This window comes from Seriola lalandi, unplaced genomic scaffold (assembly GCF_002814215.2).
Source record: "Seriola lalandi dorsalis isolate HSWRI2012SDOR001 ecotype SW California unplaced genomic scaffold, Sedor1 jcf7180002054676, whole genome shotgun sequence".
Lineage (NCBI taxonomy): Eukaryota > Metazoa > Chordata > Actinopteri > Carangiformes > Carangidae > Seriola > Seriola lalandi.
Genome location: NW_019525229.1, coordinates 727,144 through 748,977, shown reverse-complemented (window position 1 = coordinate 748,977; position 21,834 = coordinate 727,144). Strand labels below are relative to the sequence as shown.

General features: G+C 41.2%; 1 protein-coding gene across 2 annotated transcripts in view; it reads right to left on the bottom strand.

Annotated features, from left to right (window-relative positions):
• Positions 1-21,834, bottom strand: part of LOC111666429 (sodium/calcium exchanger 3-like) — a 99,752-nt gene that overhangs the window by 8,670 nt on the left and 69,248 nt on the right. Inside the window, exons 12-16 of one of the 2 annotated variants that reach the window (XM_023421764.2) lie at positions 8,694-8,800; positions 5,084-5,208; positions 4,275-4,310; positions 3,522-3,621; positions 2,490-2,762 (exon numbers count right to left, since the gene is read on the bottom strand). In XM_023421764.2, coding sequence (XP_023277532.1) covers positions 2,490-2,762; positions 3,522-3,621; positions 4,275-4,310; positions 5,084-5,208; positions 8,694-8,800 — 641 coding nt within the window. The remainder of the gene's footprint in view (positions 1-2,489; positions 2,763-3,521; positions 3,622-4,274; positions 4,311-5,083; positions 5,209-8,693; positions 8,801-21,834) is intronic. The other variant, XM_023421766.2, reaches the window with a different exon arrangement.

Below are 21,834 nucleotides of genomic sequence, written 5' to 3'. Positions count from 1 at the left end.
GGGGGGGGGGGGGGGGGGGGGGATTGTAATCCTGTTGGTGAATAAAAAGAAATGAAAAGTTTGTGTGTGTTGACACATGAGATTGTGGGTTTGAATCTGAGTCATGAAACTGCATGTTTCTGCCTCCGCACACATACAGTACACACACTGTACTAACTAAAGCTGGCAACACAGAAGATTTTAGAATCACACAGCATCATATACTGTACATTCACCAAGTTTATCAGCTTTTCTAATCCAGTAAAGAAACTATTCAACATACTAGCTTAACCCCAGTGACTACACTACAGATGTCCTGCCCTCACTGTGATGCTCTGGGGTTCACACCTATCTATTTATGACAATGGTGCGTTGGGGGGGGGGGGGGGGGGGGTTAGTGGAATTTATAACACTAGTTGGAAAGCTTTTATTGCACTTAGCTTAATGAGTTATTAACCTGTTTCTCCTCTGCAAATTAGGTAAATAACATAAATAAAACACACCCTCTGCCCCTAGCATAGCAACGGAGCTACACAGATTCTTCTCAATTTACAGAAAAAGCGTAACTTAAATCGGCACATGTTCAGTGTGAAAAACACTAAGATTGAATTAGAAAATATGTGAAATAGGAAATGTATGTGAACCGGCAGTGTCTTGAATGTGTCACCAATCAAATAGTCAAGGTATGTACTGTACCAGTGTTTAAGATAAGATTTTAACCAGTGTCATGGGGATGACTCTGTGTTCAGCACCAACACAGATATGAAAGAACAAACATTGATACTATCTAAATGGCTCAGGTGGTTAGAAATAACCTCTTAAACAGCCAGAAGCACTTCGTATCTCACAGCGTTCAAACCAAGCATCTGATCCACATTTGCCTCTGATTGCCTGAATCTGCAAATCTGGTGTAAATTGGCCCGACAATCCTTGAGTGTGTCTCTGATGTAATAATGCAGAAATGCTTTTATAAATCTGGAGGAGGGCTGGGAGCGAGGAGGAGGAGGACACAAGAGACAAGATAAATGTTTCTAACAACTTATAAGGAGATCATGCACACACACACACACACACACACACACACACACACACACACACACGCACGCACGCACGCACACACGCACGCACACACATACCCACAGGGGAGCACACACTCCCGGTGGAAGTTATAATGACCTGCTGGACTTGACGCACACAAACTTGCATTGACTCGGCACTGCAAGCACACACCTTCACCCACGCACACCTGGGTATGATGGATGATACGAGAGTGAAAACACAACATCCAATAAGAGGACGAAAGGGAGAAAGCGAGGAGTAAGGTAGCACCTAGTCAGAATAATAAATTGACCGGGATAGGGCACAAGAGCAAGTGTAACAGATAAGTGAGGTGGAATATAAGAGTGCGAGGGAGGGACAGACAGAAAGACGGGAAAAAGACGGAGAGAAAACAGTGAATGTGAGCGAAAGCTACAAAACAAAGCAGAATAAAAGAGAATCAGAAAAGCAAGAAAAGCCAACACGCCTTGTCAACAGGACACGCACACTGATAATGGACATCAGAGCCAAATTTACAGCCTCCAATTCCAACACGCAACATAATATGGCTGTTGAGGGAATTGATTCAAACGAGAGACCAGAGACCTCGCCACACAGCATCAGAGTTATTGCCTGGGAGAGTAGCAAAGGAGCGATTTTTATAAATCATATGGAGGGGCAGGCAACAATAAAACGGCTGACGAAAGGAAAGAGAAAGTGAATTGAATTAAAGCCCTGGGATGATGCATCCCCTCCAAGCAGAGACCAGCTCAGGCTGAAGGCTGAAGGCTGAAGGCTGTGATGGAGCTGGGTCAATTTTGATTTCATGCCTGCTTCCTGAGGGCGACTGCTACTGAACCGAGATGGAAGCGAGAGGATCAGTCCCTCCTTTCATTTGTACTCACTTGTCTTTCGAATCCGAGTGTCAAGGAAAACGCTTGCATCTTGTTTCAGATTTAGTGTTTACTTACTGTATAATTTTTGTGTGAGTAAACTGCAATACTGTGGCTATGGTGCATCATTTTCCATTCTTGAAAAGCAGATATGTTTTTTGGTCGTATCTGAGGAATGACTGTTTAAGCTTCATGCCCTGGATGGACATTTACCTCGGGAGCAAAGATACCTGCCTACAACTTCCTGATCGGAGCATGTCATGGGTCTATGGGTTAATGTGTTGGTTGGTTAATGTGTGTCCATTGACACTGTTACCAACTACTTTTAGTGTCCAGGCAAGCATTATCAGTGTTAACTAAAAATCTACATCCACCGGTGAGCACTGAAGCACTGTCATGGCCGAAAAATTGTTTAAAAAGTTTAAATTTCTTCTAATTTCTTGTCACAATTTTACACACGTCAAAATGAAAACCAAGTATATAGTTTCATTCCCTATCAAAAACACATTTTAATTTCAGTTTGACTTTTGTGTTACTGTATGTGTAGACTCATACTACATTACTAATATAATGGCTCACCTGGCACCGATGTTCCCAGCGCCACAAACACCACCGCGGTCACTGAGTCCTTCAGTCCTATCGTGCAGCCGAAGTGAGATGCCAGATCGCCGGTGACCGCTGTCAGGACGCCGATGAGCGATATTGAGACGATGAAGCAGGCCCAGCCGTTCCAGTACTCTGTCGGCGGGACGAAAGCGAACAGGACCTTCCAGAAAACGGTGAGGAAGTGCATGATGTAGTCGAAGCAGGACGGCAGCCGCTCCTCGCCGCTCTCCTCCTCGTCGTCATCTCCTTTCAGGTGCGTCAGGAGATTAAAAGTGAGGAAGATGGTGAAAAAAAAGACAATTGATAGGAGGAACAGACAGGGGAGTGGATACACACAAAAAAAGGAGACAAGTCGAGTGAGACTGACGGATCTGACAGAGGCAACAGTTTGACTTTCAACTACAGCTATCCAGCTATCTCTAGTCTCTAAAGACATGTGCCTGCCAAAACCCTGACAGCTTACTAATTAGCATGTTCATACTCGGCTGTGGTGACTGTTCACCAAAAAATAGCTAACATAGAGTACGGACAACAAACTAGATACTAGAGGTGTTTATCAGTGAGTATTAGACAGACACAAGCTAGATGTTTCCACTGTTTCCAGTCTTCATGCTAATGCAAGCTAACTAATATAATAGTATTTTCTCATCTAACTGTTGTCAAGAAAACAAAAAAGTGTATTTCTTCAAAGGAGGATTGGAGAAAATTTTCTTCCCACGTAGGGTTAATAGAGGAAATGGAAAAAGAAAATACTCTATATACTAGCTATTAGGATCAGTGGCAGCAATGAGACCTGAATAAAAATAAGATTACGAATAGATTAAAATGAATGCATGAAAAGCTTCAAAATAAAAATGCTGGTGCAAACGTTTAGGAAATGTTCTCCCTCATCATCCATCATCTTTTCAAAATTATGTCAAGATGTCAACCATAACCACTGTTCATTAATCAAAATGATGCGTTACATCCTGTGTGTGTTCGTGTGTGTGTGAGTGAGTGTTTTACCTGCACTGACAGTAACGGCATTCACAAACTGTTCCCTCCAGCTGCTGCTTCCCACCACCAAGGCCAGGTTTGTCTTCTTGATCAGCTTATCTACTGTACTCTACACACATATGCACACACACAAACACACAAAGGCAAACATGCAAGTGCACACACACCGGGTAGAAGTGGGAAGACACAACCCTCAAGATGTTAATTCACCCACAGCCACACAGATAGGAGAAAATGCTGATTTCAAGCCTTTCAATTCGTTTCCACATTTCAAAGATACATTTAAAAAAGTCAGTATTTCATAACACTGAGAATTTGAAGTATAGGATGTGCTAATTAATACGATGCTGTGAAACTGGCTGTGATGCCATGTTCTGCTGGCGCTCCCAGTGAAATCTAGGAAAAAGCCTTCAGGCAGATTGGTTGAGTTGTGCGTTTAAAGCAGCAAAGAAGGGGAATAATAAAAGATGTTGATGCAAAACAGCTTGCAGCAGCCATGGAGCATCACATCACCAGTCATTATCATAACCCAGCTGACAGGGCTTTGTGAGGAGGAAACCCTGCATCGTTTACTATCTAATAAGTGAAAGGCAACATAAGAAAAAACCCACAAAATATACTGTATATCAGGAGTTTCAATTAGAGTAATTCCAGTGACAATTAATGATTTATAGGCACATTATTATTAGTATTTCCCTGTAGCAGATAGAAGAACTAGCGTTGCGTGCAAAGGCAAACTCAAGAGTGAGAAAGACAGATAACCTTTTCAGCTCGCCAAACAAGTGTATTCACTGCTCTCTGCATACGCACACACACACACACACACACAATGACACAAATGGACAAATGAGCAAATCAAATCTGCAAACAAACAAATGCAGTATGATTGGTTACGTTTAAAGACATAAACAAATCATAGATAGATAGAGGCAATCTCACATGGAAATTAGCAGAATAACATGACTTTGCAAAGTAATGCAAGGAGAACAATGAGACCGACAGATCTGGTTTGTTGTGTCTAGTTGTGTCTCTCCACGCTTGAATTACAAACTGATCAAATTTGAGAAGACATTCTTTCTAATATACAATGTTTATGAAATAACTAAGCCAATATGGTTTCTAAATTGCTGGATGAATCGTCAACTGTGCCAGAAACATTCCTTCTTATGAGGCCTCTTGTGTCCTGAAACAAGATGTCAGCTCACTTTGAATATATTATTTGTTGTTTTTTGCATGTCTCCCATCAAAATGACATGCCTCTCATTACAGAGTCCATTACATGCTAACAAAATGAGTCATTCATCCTCCCGACTGGGGCAGCTGACAGTCACTTTGAATCATTTTAGGTGTAATTTGCATTTTAAGTCGTTTTCATTTTTAGGTAATGTTTAACACAGCTAACTTAATGGCTGCATAAATGGTGGTTGTCATTATATCAACGGGATATGAAATCTATCTGACAATCTGCTGATATATTTTGAGGACCTTCTGAAATTCAGCCACAAAAGGCATTTGTACGTGCACATAATAACTAAAATGAAAATACAGTACGTGCACACTCACACACTTACCTTAAACTCGTAGGACTCTTCTATGATCACTTCTACTTGTGTGTGTTCACCCAGACTGGGACAGCCCATCTTAGCCACCTCTTCCTCCTCTGCTCCCACCAACGGCTTGTTCTCATTGGAGTCGCCTAGGAGACCACAGAGATGAATGGGTCAGCAGGCCGGTTGTGCAGACGTTATACAGTACCAATTTAAAGTAATCCAATAATAGGAACTTTTCTTTTTTTTCCTCCTACATTTATACACTTATATGATTAATGCAGGGCTGTAGCTACCACTGAGAATACTTGGGTCAGGCTCCTCATTATTTTGAGGGATATTGAGGATTTTGCAACTAACTACAATTTATTCAGAGCTTTCAATTTTTGTGGAAACCCCTCTGAGGAAATAGCCTGCCAGGATATTGATCACTCACTATATTCACTTTTAATTTGAAATGTCAGCCTCATTTCCTGTGGTAGATAGGGCCTAATGCAGCCATGTGTTTTGTGTTGGTTTTCTGGTGAGGCTGAGGTCACAGATGTCATATTTGATTTATTACAAAAATCAGCATCAACTTTGATGTTGAAAGGGGTCTGCTTTCTTTGCTTCCATGCAGACGTGTTTACATGTTTTGCATTATTAACCATAAAAATAAGACAAAAAAGAAATCTTTTTCTCATGTCCCTTGGAATTATTTGGCAGTAGTCACTTAAATCATTACAAAACCACTCAGAAATACAGTATATTACTGCCTTCACTAATTATATGGATTGTATTGAATAACCTTTGCATTTGAAATGTCAAATCCCTGGAGACCAGCCACTCATGAATAATATGTCCAAACTCTCACAGTTCTGGTTGTGACTCTGTAAGTTTTTACATTTTTGCTCATATAATATCAGTAGGACCAATTTTTTACCCAAGTTACAATATAAATAAAATAAAATATATTACAAAAAATTGGGATCATTCATCTATTATTTGCTATGGAGAGAGAGTTCTGTCTGTTCAGATCACTGCTTTGATTGGTCACACGATGACTGCATGTTTGTCTAAGACTGACAGATCAATCACAAAGCAAAAATGGCATTCAGGATTATAAACAATTGGCCAAATACTGTGTCATTTAAAGAAGAAAGCTGGCAGTATTATATATATTTCTTTTTTACATTTGAACAAACTTGATTTCCACTGGCCACAGGCACTGTAGTTTTTAGCACGTCACAGCAGTAAATGTTACTTTTTTGTCAAATCCTGCCCGAGTATCTCCATAAAGTTTTTATTTTAATTGATCTGCCGATTTGAGAGCTTTCGTACACCATTGGAAGTCAAATCATGAACCATTTTTTCATTCGTCAGATTTTGACCAGAGCAGCGTGAATGGCTTTAATAGTTTTGCTGAGGTTTCATTTTAGAAAATGTATGCAATCAGCTGTGAAAGACAGTCATGTAAATGCAAATATTCAAATACTGATTTGCCACATGGGAATCCAAGCTATTAAGTATCTCATGCTATTAAAAATATGAATACCCAGAAGGAATTTATAATTTTGTCCCATGAAACAACTCTTCCATACGTCTCCTCACTCACTCTTCACGCACAGTGACAGCCATTAATTGAGTCAACTCTTATCAGTGCAAACCTGCTGTAAGTGAAAAGCTGTGTACAGTATGTTATACAGTGTGTGTGTGTGTGTGTGTGTGTGTGTGTGTGTGTGTGTGTATGTGTGAAAATGTCAGTCTGCTTGCTCTGTGATAGTGTTATAAAACAAATTATATTTCTGTGTAATGAAACATGCCCCGGGCTGTCAGCTCTTCATGTCTGACATCTAGAGTGCAGACCCTCACACCACCAGGAAGAGTCTCTGTGTGAGTCTGCGTGTTGAGAGGGAGAGAGGGAGATAAAACAATTGTCGACCACCGTGGAGACTTGGCTCTCAATCACAGGCTGTGGTTGTGGGCTCCATCAAACACAAGCACTACTGTTCACATGAAGGGACCTGATAAGGGATCGTGTCCTTGTTTTGAACAACTTCTACTGCTTAGTTGAGACGCTAGCGAGGAAGAGGTGTGGTTTGAACCTCCACGCTGGCAGGTAAATAACAGCAATTGACAACTTGGAACAAGCACTTGGCTGTTCACAACCTCCAAAGACCAACAGTGGGACTTAATGAGAAACAGTCTACAGCCACAACAGTGGCTCTGTGAGGCTGCTTAGACAAGCGCTGTAAGCTAAATGCTAACATCAACATGCTAATAGGCTCACCATGACGATGCTAACATGAGTAGCAGGTATAACGTTTACCACAATCTTTGTTTATCGTGTTTGAGTGCTAATATTAGCTAATTAGCTCTAAACAAAGAGTACAGTTGAGTAAATTGAAAATTCGATGTGAGAATGACATTAGATGAAAAGTTATGGGATCACCATAATGATTTGCATATGTCTGCTGGTTGTGTGGTTGTGACCAGTTCGACTAAACGGTGATTTTTTTTTTTATTTTTTTTTTAGAGGTTAAAACAAACAAAAAAACAATTCCAGAATTTATCTTCATCTAGACCCTCAGATATATGCTCTGACCCACAGGTTGAGAACCACTGTTTTAGAGGTTGATATCCCAAAATGCAAATACACAGTGCTGCAGTTAAGAGGAAATTCATGAGGATGAGAAATGAATAAAAAAAGAAATGAAGCTAAATGGTACAAAGAATATGTCTCATTGAAGTAATATGACACGAGGGAAGTTACTCCAGATTTCTCTTCATCTTTTTCCATCGTGTAAACTTTCAACCTTGAGTAAAATCCATTTTAAAAGAAATGTCAAAGCTGCAGAAATTACTTATTGACTTCCAGCATTGGTCCTCTTTAGCCTTGATCACCTGCCAGAGATTAGCTGTCTGCCTGTAAAGCTTCCTACACACTGAGAAACGTAGAAGAGTGAGCTGAAATGTTTCACACTGATAGATTTCTAAGCTTTTTGGAAACGATGCAGATTCAGAAAGTGGGAAATGACAGTACAGAGCTGAGAGAGGAACTTGATCAAAATTGTTCATTAGTCAGGAATGAACTGCAAATTGTTCAATCTGCTCTTTTCTTGCTGCTGAGCTCAGTGACATTTTTACAGTTATGATCCCCAGTACGCACTGAGTGTTCAGAACAACATCTGGCTATTTATGTACTGTATAACATATTTATGTGTGTATAGCACTGAGTGGGATAGGTTATTATTTGTTTTCCTGTGATCCAACATGATGTGCCATGGATGCCGCTATATTAAAAAAACCTCACAGCTTGAGCCTGGTGCTTTTCAAATCCAAGCCAGGTTCTTTGTGGGTCCAAGTAAAATGTTTCCAGAGCTAATCTGAGTTTTAGATCGAAAGCTTCAGACAATCAATGCAGGTCTCGCCCTGTTTATATGAGACAGGTGTGCAGGAGGCCTGAGACTCTGGTGGCAGTTAAACAAAGACTCCATTCTGTCTGTCACAGTCTGCTTGTTCCTGCACCCGCTCCTGAATTCTTGATATTCTCGATATTCTCCAACACACACACACACACACACACACACACACACACACACACACACACACACACACACACACACACACAAAGTAGACAGGCAGACAGACCAACCATGTTTCTGTCCTATCTCCAACAGAACCGGCTCTCCCAGCTCGATGATGAAGGTCTTGTTCTTCTCATACTCTTCATCATCGATAATCTTCACCTCGATGATCTTCCTGTGAAAAAGAGAAGTGAAAGATGAGACTGAGTGTATTCCAGATAATTAACCTTTATAGTTTTATGCCTCCCTTCATAATAAAAGCAAATGTGTTTCGCGCAGTCTATTAAAACTGGGAAAGTTTCACTCCATCAGGCTGTAATTAGCCAGGAGGTAATTTCTGCTGCTCAGACAGAAAACACAGCAACACGGGTAAGGAGTGCTACATGAGCCTCATTACTATCAAAGTATCTTATTAGCTAACCATAAGTAACAAACAGGACAACATCGCAGAACACAAAAATGAACATTATTAAATTTGCACTCCTCTGTTTTCTCTTGCAGAAGATGATGAGGAGCCTCTGCAAAGATGAAGGCTCGAGCTCAAGTTGACGAGGCTCAGTGAGACAACACATGAGGCTGCTAATTTGCCTCCAGCTGATGGTGATGCAATGTGCAGCAGCACAGCCACTGTTGAGACATTTTCAATTAGGAGCACCCAGGGTAGAGGCCCGAAAATGCAGCGCAAACACTTTCGAGGAGATGCACGCCACAACCGAACCTTAACAAGTGAGAAAAGGGTGTGCACAGTGTGACTGAGTAATATAATGTGTTTGTTATTGCCTGTGTCAGTATATTTACAGATAGAGTATCATTTGATTTGAACTTTGTTATATTAATTCAATATTAAATGCTTTGCGCAGCACAGCTGTACTTTGTAGACAGAAGATGTATATTAATCACACGAAGAAAAGCTCATTTGCTCATTTGTAAGTTCAGCCTAGTATTCCTATGACTTCGCACTTCCTAGGGCTTTTCTCACTTAAAACACACTGTGGGTATCCTTGAAGTCCAACACATGCCTAAAGCTTTATTCCATCTACATAAAACATTTGCAGAGCTGATGTTCTGAATAATTTAAATCATGCAATGGTTATGTCCATGTTTGCTAGCTTGTTGTCTTCTTCACTGCCTTTGCACGACATGTTGCTTCGCTTCTTTGCATGCTGTCGCCTACGACTGGTGATCATTGGATAAGTGTTTATGACAGGAGGAGTTTTGTATCACCCATGTGATTGCGTGCATGTAAAACAGGGACCCACTTTTAAAAACACTGCTACACAGCAGTACTAGTGGACAAAAATTTTATCGCGTACCTTTAACCATAACCATGATGTTTTCATATACTTAACCAAGTATTTTAGTTGCCTAAACCAAACAATGTCTTAACTACAGTTCATTAATCATAGCCACAATCTTTCCCTAGTCTTGCCACGTGCAGTTTATGCGTAGTGTAAACAGCATGAATATGTAAAACACCAGCATTGTACATAAGGTAGATGAGGTTAGTCAGTCCTGTGCTTTGGAAAGGCCCTAGTACAGTGTACGCTACGACAGTGTAATACTATTGCTATATGTTATTTTGACTCCAGTTTGACATTGGTAGTTGTTAATTTGGCTTTAACTTTCGGTGCTTCTATGTAAATCTCATCAGGCTGGTCTCTTTCTGGCCTTTTTCACTCAGAGTATATAATCCTCATTCCAACGCTCCGTCTGCGTCTGACAGGCAGAGAGGAAGAGAGTGTTCATTTCCACCTGGTTGTGTCATCATATGCTTCACTGTCAGCCATGTTGATTGTGACGCAGTAAATAGGCCTTGGTTCAACAGAGAAAAACAGGAGGGGGGGGGGCATACCTGGGAGGATGGAGAGAGGGAGGTGAGAGAGTGATGGAGGTGTAGAGAAGTAGAAGCACATTGTTTTCATTGGTGAGCTGTCACAGCAACAGTGGATAAAACTGTCTGGATTTGCTATTTCTAGCATCACATCGGCTTGAGCTGCTGCAACTCTCAACAATGTTGCAAACGAAATTGAAATGTTGTTTAGTCAAATGTGAAACACAAAAGGAAAAAACACTTCAAACTCATTTAGGGAAGAGGGAGGAGAGAGACGAAATATATGTTATGATTTATTATGTTTTTTATTGTACAGCAAACTCCTTTGCTTTGATCATTTCCATGCATCTGCCTGTATTTTTCTTTTATCTTATCTAACAATATGCAGTAAAGCTGAGTTCTAAAGAAAACGAGTCATTGTGTGAAGTCTTTACAGCCTTTCATAAACCAAAAACACTCAAGTGTAACTAATGTCTACATTTTTCCACATCATACTACATTAGATATATTTACATATTCAAGAACCATTTTATCTGAGCCTTGATTTAAAGTGAATTAACTGGAAACATTAAAAAGTAAGGTGCAAATAGCTAATGTTAGCTTAAATACTGTAGCTGCCGAGCTACAGCTGACAAAAAAGTAATTTCAGAAGTTCATTGGCTAGAAATGAGAGGTCGACTTTTTTTCTGCCTCTGAAATCAAGGACTCGTATGTTGAAATCAAGAACTCATAGAAATGACTAATTTATAGATTAATAGAATTTTGATGGTAAATCTGCCACCGCTATCACGGTAATGGAAAGATTGACGGGTGTATTAACAGGAAAGGACAGTTTGAGAAAAAAGAAAAAAAATACGAACATAAAGTAGAATGAGAGAGAGAGAGAGAGAGAGAAGAGGAGTGAAGACGGAAAAAGAAGGAGACAGACAGAAAGAGGCTGAAAGAGGAGTATGAGTAATGCATAGACTTCACTGAGATGTGAAGGGTTACGATTCAATACACAGTGTTCACTTGGGGGGACAAAAGTGCACACATGTACACACACGTATACACACACACACGCATGCATGCACGCACGCACACGATCACAATTTACCTTGCATATAATTTACAATGATAAGGAACATGCATGCACACACACACACTGGATATGGACAAAATGTTTTCCATGTTGCACATCATACACATTACACAGATTGTATGAACAGACAGCCGGCCACCCCCACATGCATTCATGCTTCACTACTGATACAATAACACATACACACAAATTAGAAACACGCAAACAAAACAGCTCAATGTACACAGACATGCATGAAAACGTGTTCCAACCAAACACTTGGGGGATTCATTAACGTATGTATGCACTAATCTGGCCAATTTACACACTGCAGACAACACACACACACACACACACACACAAATACTCTCACACTGACTGCAGAGCGTTCATTATTCATAGTTGGTGCTGGCTGTAGCAGCACTCCCATCTGCGCCCTCTTCTCTCCAGCTCTGTCTCATCCCTCATTAGGGTCTCTTTTAGCCCCTTCTTCCTCTTCTCCTCCTCTTCTCTCAAACATTTATCTTTTCATCAACTAAACCCAAATCTTTCTTTCTCTTTTTTCTTTTAGTCATACGTGTGAATATAACCTCATGGATTCAGTAAAGCTCCAACATCCCTGACTTGCAAGCCAACAATACTCATCCTGGGGACTATCAGAGGGGGTCCAGGGTCTTTTCATGGTTTATGAAGCTCTGGCTTTAGATGCCAAGTATTTTAGTTGGGACCAAAGACCCCATTCTCTGGGACTATGAAGAACATCTGTGCAAAATTTCATGACAACCCGTCCAATAGTTGTTGAGATGTTACAGGCTGGAATAAAGCCGTGGACTGACATCCAGAGCCGTACCACTACAATGGTTAAAGATGACATACAAATTATGACCAGAGTGGTAAGCTTACACTTGCAAGTTAACTATAAGCTAGAGCTGAACAATTAATCAAAAATATTATCGAAATCGCAATATGTGCATAAGTGCAATATCTAAATCGCAGGAGCTGCAGTTTTCTGATAAAGGTAGAATGTGTCACAACGATCCGTTATCAGTGAAGTATTGTGGTGACTATGATGTCACGGTCTATAAATCAAATAATCCAGATGTAAGGAAACCAAAAAAAAATCACACCATCATCATTTTGATTACCATTCCCACTAAAATCGTGATTTTTATGAATGCAAAGTTAACTTATTCTACCAGTGCCTGTGTTGGCGCTGAACCTCGCCGAGCACAAACGTCAACATTAGCTCTGGTCCCGACATGATGACGGTGTTCTTTGAGATGGACGGGTTTTTCCTGTTTTCTTGTTGTTGAGTTGTAGCTGCACATTGTTGGGGATGTTACTACTGGAAATGCTATTTGCCAAAATGTGCTCTTGAGCTCACACCCAGCACAACCATGACTAACTTGTTCTGAGTGATCTGGAGTTTGTTTATGTGTTTTTCCCAGTAGGTGAAGTCTCCACAGCTGGGTAGGCTACAATGGGAATTTCCAGCTTTGATTAATAACTACAAACTCCAAACAGTTTCCAGTCAAACACAAGATGTGTTATTGCAGACAAGAATTATTCCTGAATTGGATTTGCACTGCTGCTTCCTGTGAGTTTATGAAATCTGTTGAATTTGTCCAAAAAAACATTTAAACATCCCAGATATTAAACATCTGAAAAATAGAAGCACAACCATGTAGACTGCAAACTTGTCACTGTATTGAATTTGGGCTGTTCTTCCAACAGACACAGTCCTGAAAGCAACACATTACTTCTCTGCCACTTTGATTCATCCCTCTCTCCACCTCTCTCTCTCTCCCTCTCTCTCTGTATTTTTACCTTGTTACTTTTTGACACCTGCTCCCCAGAAAGTTCTTCTGTCAGAAAGTAGCCTCAGTGCCCCGGTCTGTCAACAGACTGACACAAGACACACACACACACACATACACACACACACACACACACACACACACACACACACACACACACACACACACAAGAGCCAACTTCACTGAACATTTAACTCACACTGCCAGAAATAGAGGCAGAGAAAGGGAAAGAAAAAAAGAGTGACAAAAAGGTCAACAAAAGGTAGTGATGATTGAAAAGCCCCAAACAGAATCAAGAGGGTGTAAATTATTTTAATAGTAAAGCTTTATATCACTGCAGTGTGTGTGTGTGTGTGTGTGTGTGTGTGTGTTTGTTTGTTTGCATGAGGCTTTAAAGTTTTACAGAGGTGAATGATTGAGCGACAGTTTGATTTGATTAGTCGAGACCTCATTGCATTACTTAATGGACAAAGCCTCTCCTTATATCTCTGTCTCCATCTCTTTCCATATTCTTTTGGCTCCAGTTCGACTTTTGATTTACAGCCACTGGAAGCCCCGTGTTTATGGGCATGTGTGCATATGTGCGTTTTCAGGCAATGAAAGACTGCCCACCATATTTTTAGGTGCTGTGTTTGTGTGTGTGTGTGTGTGTGTGTGTGTGTGTGTGTGTGTGTGTGTGTGTGTGTGTGTGTGTGTGAGAGAGAGAGAGAGAGAGAGAGAGAGAGAGAGAGAGAGAGAGAGAGAGAGAGAGAGTATCTAAGAGAACGTCAGCAGCAAACAACTCATTTTCTTGAGTGAGGTTGATTTATACACATACTCCACTTTTACCATTTCTGCTTCTCGCAGCACCTCTAAATCTCTCCTTCTCACACACACAACACACAGACACACACACACACACACAGTTGTGAGAGAATTGCTGCAACACAGCAAAATTGAGATCATAAAAAATGATTATAAGTTGAAAGTGTAAAACTTGAACAACAATGCTGGCCACAAAGCTTGACAGGTGGAGAAGAGCTGATGAGGACATACATATAGTACAAAGACATTCAGCTGACCATCAGCACGCCAGAGGACGACGATAACAACAACAAAAACAACAACAACAACAACAACAACAACAGCAACAAACAGGATTACAGTGATTTGATTACAGTAGAAAAGGGAGGCAGCAGAGTCTCCTTGTAGCTCAACTTTTGCTCTCCACCAGCTCCAGAGGGGAAATATCTTTGACTTCTGAAAGCTCCGCTATGTTTGGTAGATAGTCGCTAACTTTGTCTGTCTTCTGTTTTTACTCTGGATCTTCATCGTTGCATTGCATCTTTGCATTTGCTGCATCTCTTATTCTATGTGGTATAACAGACTGGATCTCTAAAACGTCAGATCATCGAAATATTTAAATTACATAAGACGGAGAAGCATATTTGGTAAATTTAGCTTTCTTCTATGTCAGAAGATTAAGATCACGTAGCTCTCTCTAGTATTAGCTGTCTCCTGCTGGTCTCTCGTGGGACAGGGAGGTTAGAGGACAGACATTAGAGGGAAATTTGCTCTGTTATGTAATAATTCACATTTCTATGACATAATTACTTTTCATATGATAAACATGTCAAAAAATATATATTCCGGTGTCCACACAACTTTGGCTAAATATGTAGTTACTGTGATTTAGCTTTGTAGGTCAGTGTACACCATGATATTAACTTGCTTTTACATAATGGACGATACTGTATATGGATGATGTAGTTAAACTGCAGGCTGACAACTTTGACTTTTCTGATTAACCGTAGCGCCGATAATCAAATAACTGAGTTTCTTTCTACTAAAATGCAGTTCTACAGTATCTACCGTCACACAGATCAGCGTGAAAACTGCTAACACTGGAGTTAGTGGGACTCTGAGAGACAGCAGCTTTTTAGTGTTTAAAGATCGTAGAAAGCGCAGAAAGGCAAAAAACAGAGCAGCGCTGTGTGTGATCGAGTGATATGAGACACTGAATCTTTCTGTCTTTGTCGTGCGCACACACACGCATGCACACACACAAACACACACACAAACACACACACACACACACACACACACACACACACACACACACATCTACAGGAGCAAGTAGGTTGAAAGAAATCGTTCATTCAGCTCTTCTTGTCTGAGTGGAGGCAGTTTGAGGGAGGCCAACAGAGAGGGCGAGCGAGATAAAACGCTTTTAAGGGGTGAGATATTGCCCCTCTTAATGATATTATGGATCGCATAATGAGAAACCGCACAACACACACACACAGACACACACTCTGTGTCACACACAAACACACCCATGCTAAGTGGTCTCCAGCTGCGGTGAGTAATAACAGTAGCATCTCTGGTGTGTGTGGGAAGACAGAGACGGATAGGTGCGGAGGGTGAAGAAGAGGGACAGAATCAGTCATGGAAGGAGGAGGATTAGTTTGTGATAGAGAGAAGGTAAGCGAAGGAGGACAAGAAGATAGGATGAGGAAGGGACAAGGAAATGAAGTGAGAGGAAAAAAAAAAACAGCAGGTGAGGCGAGAGCAGAAGAGGAAAAGATAAGATTTCCCCTGCCTCTCACACAGGAAATTCAATATAGTCGGGTCAGTTAGAAAACACACGGATGAAGCTTTCTGGTTCTCCATTAAAGGGTTTCATATGTCCAGGGCCTCCGTCTCACATCTTTAGATTCTAGTATGCGCCAAATTAGACTGAAATGTTCATCTTTTTGCAAAGATTATGTGAGTGAAAAGCTCCAGAGGCAACGGTGGAGTTTTGAAAATAGATATTCCATTAAACTCAACATGTTACTTTTAATCCATAAAAATGTATCGCAGACAGGATTTCACAGGCTGCTTTCAGTTTGTTCTTAACGCAAAATAAATCGCTAGGTTTCTGAATGGAAACTCAATGACTTTTCATCCGTGTGATAAAGGAACATATCAAGGTTACTCTGGGGTGTAAATGTTTATTTGCTGTTAACAATAAAAAAGTAACTGATCAGGATTTAAATATCTTTCGAGTTATGTTTTCACAAATGTATATTTTGTGATATTGCCACTGCTAACAAGAGTGTAAATGAGATTTTGAATGCACAGCGTGACCTGATAATGTATGCCACATGCATCTAGGGCATGGTAATGACGCTAAGACAATTAATGTGTGAAACCCTACACTGAACTGCACAAGAGGCTTCGTCTGTGTGCTGAACATAAATCCAGCTGCAGCCCATCGGTTGCTATGCAAACCCATGATGGAGACTTGAGAGAACTTCACACATACACACACACTTCACATTTTGAGAGCCCAGTGTTTGGGCTTTCTGCCTGAACTAGACTCTCACAAGGGTTAGGGGAATGACAGATGAGCGAGGATGAAAAGGGAGGGAGGGAGTGCGTTAGAATCTCTGAAATGCTTATGCGCGATATAGTATGGAGGATGTATGGTTTCCATGGAAACCACGGAGACAACAAAACACAAAGACGAGTATCACACACATATACATACAGACGTACAATAAATGCACACACATCACAGCCGCTTGTACACCTCATACATTGAACATGCTCAAGTGTATCTGTGTATCTGTAGATCAGCCCCGGATAGCATACACACGCTGATGCCCTCCTATCTGTATTAAGTTGTGTAGGATTAAGCTATGTCACAAATGACATCATGCATACATTACCCCACACACACACACATATACCCAACACACACAAATCTGCACGATGCACTGTTATCCAGTGCAGCTACTGTACTGTTATCTGCTGGGAACAGAGGAGGAAAAAAACGATGGGGGAGAGGATGAGAAAAGAAATAGTAGCAAGAAATGTCCGATGTAAAAGAGTGAAGGGAGAACGAAGGAAAAGGCTGACAGAGAAAGAGAGAGGAGTGATGGCTAAAGAAGGGGAGGAAGGAGAAAAGAGCGAGAGAGATGGAAGGGGAATATGAGGAAGATAAGGAGGAAGAAGGAAAGAAAGTGGTTTTTGGTGAGAAACGATGAGATTTGAATCTCAAGCGGAGTAGCAGCAGGATGACAAAAAAAACTCTTCATTGGATTTACATGAGAGGATGTAATCTGTAGATATTTGTGTTATTTCTGGTGCCACATTTTGCTAAATATATTCTTTCTATTTGGAGCAGGAAAGTAAGAAAACAAAATGTGCTCGTCTCTGCTGATTTATGTGCCCTAATTGAGATTTTTTTCATACCCCTACCCTCTCTTTCTGCCCGTGTGTGTGTTTTTTTTCTGTGATGTGTTACTTGGAGAGCGCCTTGTGAGGAAAGGACTGCACTTAACAGTTTTCATGAGGGAGCAAAAGAGAAAATGAAGGGGAAGTGGAAATTAAAATTTAAAGGAAATATGCGAAATGACCAAAAATAAGTGAATGGAAGTGAATTAGTGATGAACGGCCTCTGTAATTGTGCACAGAAGTGTGAATCAACTGCACGTGTAACCTTCACACATTTGCAGCAATGAACACTTCATTTACATCTTTTATATACTACTATACATGTAAAAAAGAAACAGAATTTGATTCGCACCGACAGTGCAGGGAGTCAGGAATGAGGGCTTAGTGCAGCTGAAGAGTTGAGGCTCACGTCTTCAATCATATGAGACAGACAGACCCAGTCTCTTGACATTTTCACATCGCAGTTCGTCCTCCTATAAGTGTAATTTGTGCCCAATCAGAAAGTTAGAAAAGAATATATCAGGACCCCAGCCCGACTCTGTGATGGGTTTTGGGTACAGAGGAATCACGGCGCGCTGTTTGCCTCCGAGGGGAATCGCCCGACCTCATCCGAGCGCACAAATCTGTGAATCAGCTGAGAGTTTTTTGATGTGGCTCGTTCATCATGGGTCAGGGCTTTGACCAAACACTTGACTTTATGTAATAGTTTATGTAATAGCTTGTGCTGTCAGCCATTTTGCATCCTTCCCAGGAAGAAGTACAGCTCAGCCCTGGAAAATGGCACAATTTTGAAAAAGAGACGGGAAAACATCACTTGAACTGTGACGACTACTGTCGCCCGTTGGAATAATAATTCATCATTTAGAAGGCAGCTGTTCATTTTGTCCCTCGGGCGTGAGAAACAGGCAGCAGTTATTTTGAGAAGTGAGCTCAAATTTAAGACACTTTGCAGATCTTCACAGTTCATCTGTACTTGTAAACTGAATGCTAATTGGCTTTGCAGCTGCAGTACAATTATAGATTCTTAATCTGTTTTCTGATGTTTATCGATTTTCTCCACTTTTCACTAACAAGGACACATGGCAACAGTCAAATCTTGACACCGTATTAAAGCATTTTTGGCATCTTATAAATATAAATCTGTACACAACAGTGTGCAGTACATATCATCAATCCCAGACTCTTCAGCTTGACAGTGTTTCAACTTGAGGCTGTCAACAGGCAGTTGCCATAGTGATAATGACCAAGATACCTGATGGCCACCCTATCCTGAAGTTATTGTTGTCTTTCAGAAAAGGTTGTTTAAACGTTAGCGCTGCCGGTTCCACTCTTCCCCCTCCCGCAAACCCTTTTAGTGGCTTTCAATTATACATCAGTTTTTCACAGAGCGCAGAGATGTGCGGAGACATGGGTGGAGGAAGAGGGGGTTCATGATGGAAAACAAATAAGGAAATTGAGATAAAGAATACAGAAATTAAAAAACAAGCCAATGAATGTTAGGATGAAGGATGGTTCAGTCAATGGAGAACAACAAATGAATAGATGAAAGCGAGTAAAATGCAGGATGGGAAGAAGATTTTCAAAGACAATGAAAAGAACGAGCGAAAAATGAGAGACGGACAAAAATGCAGAGAAATAACCCGACAGACAGACATTACTTCATCTTGATTACTCCTCATTCATCCTCCATCTTTATCATGGCTGGAAAAAATGATGAAAAACAAGCAGTGCCGAAGACAAACGGATAAATGAGTGACAGGAACTCGTCCTTCCTCCTCTTGTGTTGTCTTCCCTCGTTCTTTTATCCTCCTCCCCTCTCTCGTTCTCTGTCATCTCGTCTGTTCTCATGTATGTTTCAAAGCTTCTCATCAGATATTTATTTTCTGGTCAAATAAGGGGGCTGCCATGGAGACCCGAGCTGTTTGAAGAATGTTATAATGCACAGGCGAAATCTGTTTCACAAGCGTCTATGTTGTTTGGATTGGACATCAGGACATTTAGTTTTCCTTTGCTTTCCCCTGAACGCAGCTTTAAGGCTGTTGAAGTCGTCTTATTCCTCCCTGTCTGACCACAGTCACGACCTGACACACTGGCCTTTAGCCCATCACTTGTAAACTGTCACACTTTCATAGCGTCCTCCCTCTCCGCTGTCATTCAGCTGTCAATTCAGCACGGTGAAGAATTTGTGACCCACCTCCACCTCCTTCACCACTTCAGCTGTGGATGGCTCAGCATCTCCAATCAAACCACCGATCAGAAGTTTCCCTCTAATAAAGATGTTCTCATCCTCCAGATCCGTTCCTCACCACCAGGGTCTGTAGAGCCCTGAGGGGAAGTTTCCTGTAACTGGAAGCATCTTACGCCTACGCAGCGCTTTCCATGGGCCAGTTTGACCAGTTGCCAAGCCAGGGTTTGTATGGCAGGCCCACTGGTGGGCTGCTGCTAGAGAATGAGTGTAATTAGTGGTGGTGCTCACTAATATAGACAATCTGCTTTGTGTGTACTGGCACCTTTGGTTTGATTGACCGACATTAGCAGCTCAAGGTGAGAGTCTTTAAGCAGTGGGATATATATATCGTCATGCCAACCGCTGCCAAGCCTGCATGCGGCCGATTGCCAAAGGTTTTCACTCACACACACACGCACACACACACCTCCTAATTCTCACTCTGCCGCTGGCACAGGAAAAATTACCGCTCCTCTATCTCCCACCTCTCGATCTCCCTCACTTGTTCCTCCTCTCTCTCGCCCCTCTTCCCCTCCTCACATCCCTCCATTCACCACCCAGGGTGCCAACAGTTGGTCTTACCAAATGTGAGCCACTCTCGTGTTCCTCCCTCTCTTCCTCCTGCCCTATTTGTTTTACTTCCCTCCCTCTAGCCATCATTTGCTCCCGTTCTCTTCACTTCCCACCTGCACCTGCCCTTTCCTCTCTCTCTTGTCTTTTCTCCCAGCGATTCATCTGTCTCTCTTTCCCCTGACTCCGTCTGTGTATGTCTTTCTGTCTCTGCCCCCCTCCTTTATCCATTCGTCTTTCTCCCGCTCTCTCTATCTCCTACATTCTCATTTACTGCCTGTCCCTGGGCCTATTCATCTTCCCCTGACACCTTCACTCTCCTCCTATGTTGCCTTCGTATATCTATCTGTCTTTTATCTATCACTCACAATATCTGCACAAGTGTGTTTATAACCTGGAGGTTGTAAGAGGTTTTTATCTTTGACCATCAGGGAAAATTAAGAGTCAGGGCCACAAAAAATATTACTGTGTATCAAGTGGTGCATATGTGAATTATAAAAGTTAATTTAATTGATCGTACAATTTCCCAGCTGCATTTTGAACCTGTTAACAATAACATTTAGACTGACATATTAAAAAACATTGGTTCATTCTTGTATTAACTGGAGATCTTTGAATCATAATGTCTCAATATTTCTCCTGAAGGAACAGTTTAAGTGGGATATGGGTTACAGAGGGAGGTCTAGATTTAACTAAGTGAACTGAAACTATGGCTGAACACCTCCCTCAAGAGATTTCACTCTTCTTTCAACCCATTTAGAGGAAAACCACATTGCATAATATTCATTTGAACATTTCCCATTGATTATTCCTCTGTCTGGCCATTTTAATGCATTTAAAGGTTTTCCACATTTCAAAGCAGCATTAACAGATTTTTTTGTGGGCAGCAAAACAAGTTGTAAACACAAACTTGACATTATCATCACCTCATAATAACATGTTAGCAAACAGTTGCCTATTTACGCATCCAGCAAATATGGACAAACATTCATGTTGGCTCTTTAGCTGCTAATGGCACCAAAACGTTCAACAGCTTGCTGTTTTTTTGCTGCTTAGTGCTAGAAAGGTCACGTACAGCGTGTATGTATCAGAGGTTTCTTTGGAAACGCGGTGAGAGCCGTGAGAGTGAATCATGACACTAGCATTTCACGATAAAACCAAAACAATGAGCTAAAAGGCGCTGAAATAATCCGCAAAGAAGGGAACTGCAAAACCTGACAACAATCCTTTGTCAGCTAATCACTATGAGCAACCCCTTCCACATTAGACAAAGTCATTTGACCCACTGCTTATATAAACGGAGTGATGCAGCTTTAAGCAGCTTTTTATGTAAATTGAAGTAAAATTAAATCTACATTCTAGCTTTAGACACTCTTCCTTTCTTCTGTTTCCTTTGGTTCCCCTTTCTTCCTCCATTAATCTGCATCTCACCTTTATCCTCTCTTATCAGTCTCGACTCTTTTTTACAGCCTCTACAGAAACCCCCCCCTCCCCCCCCACC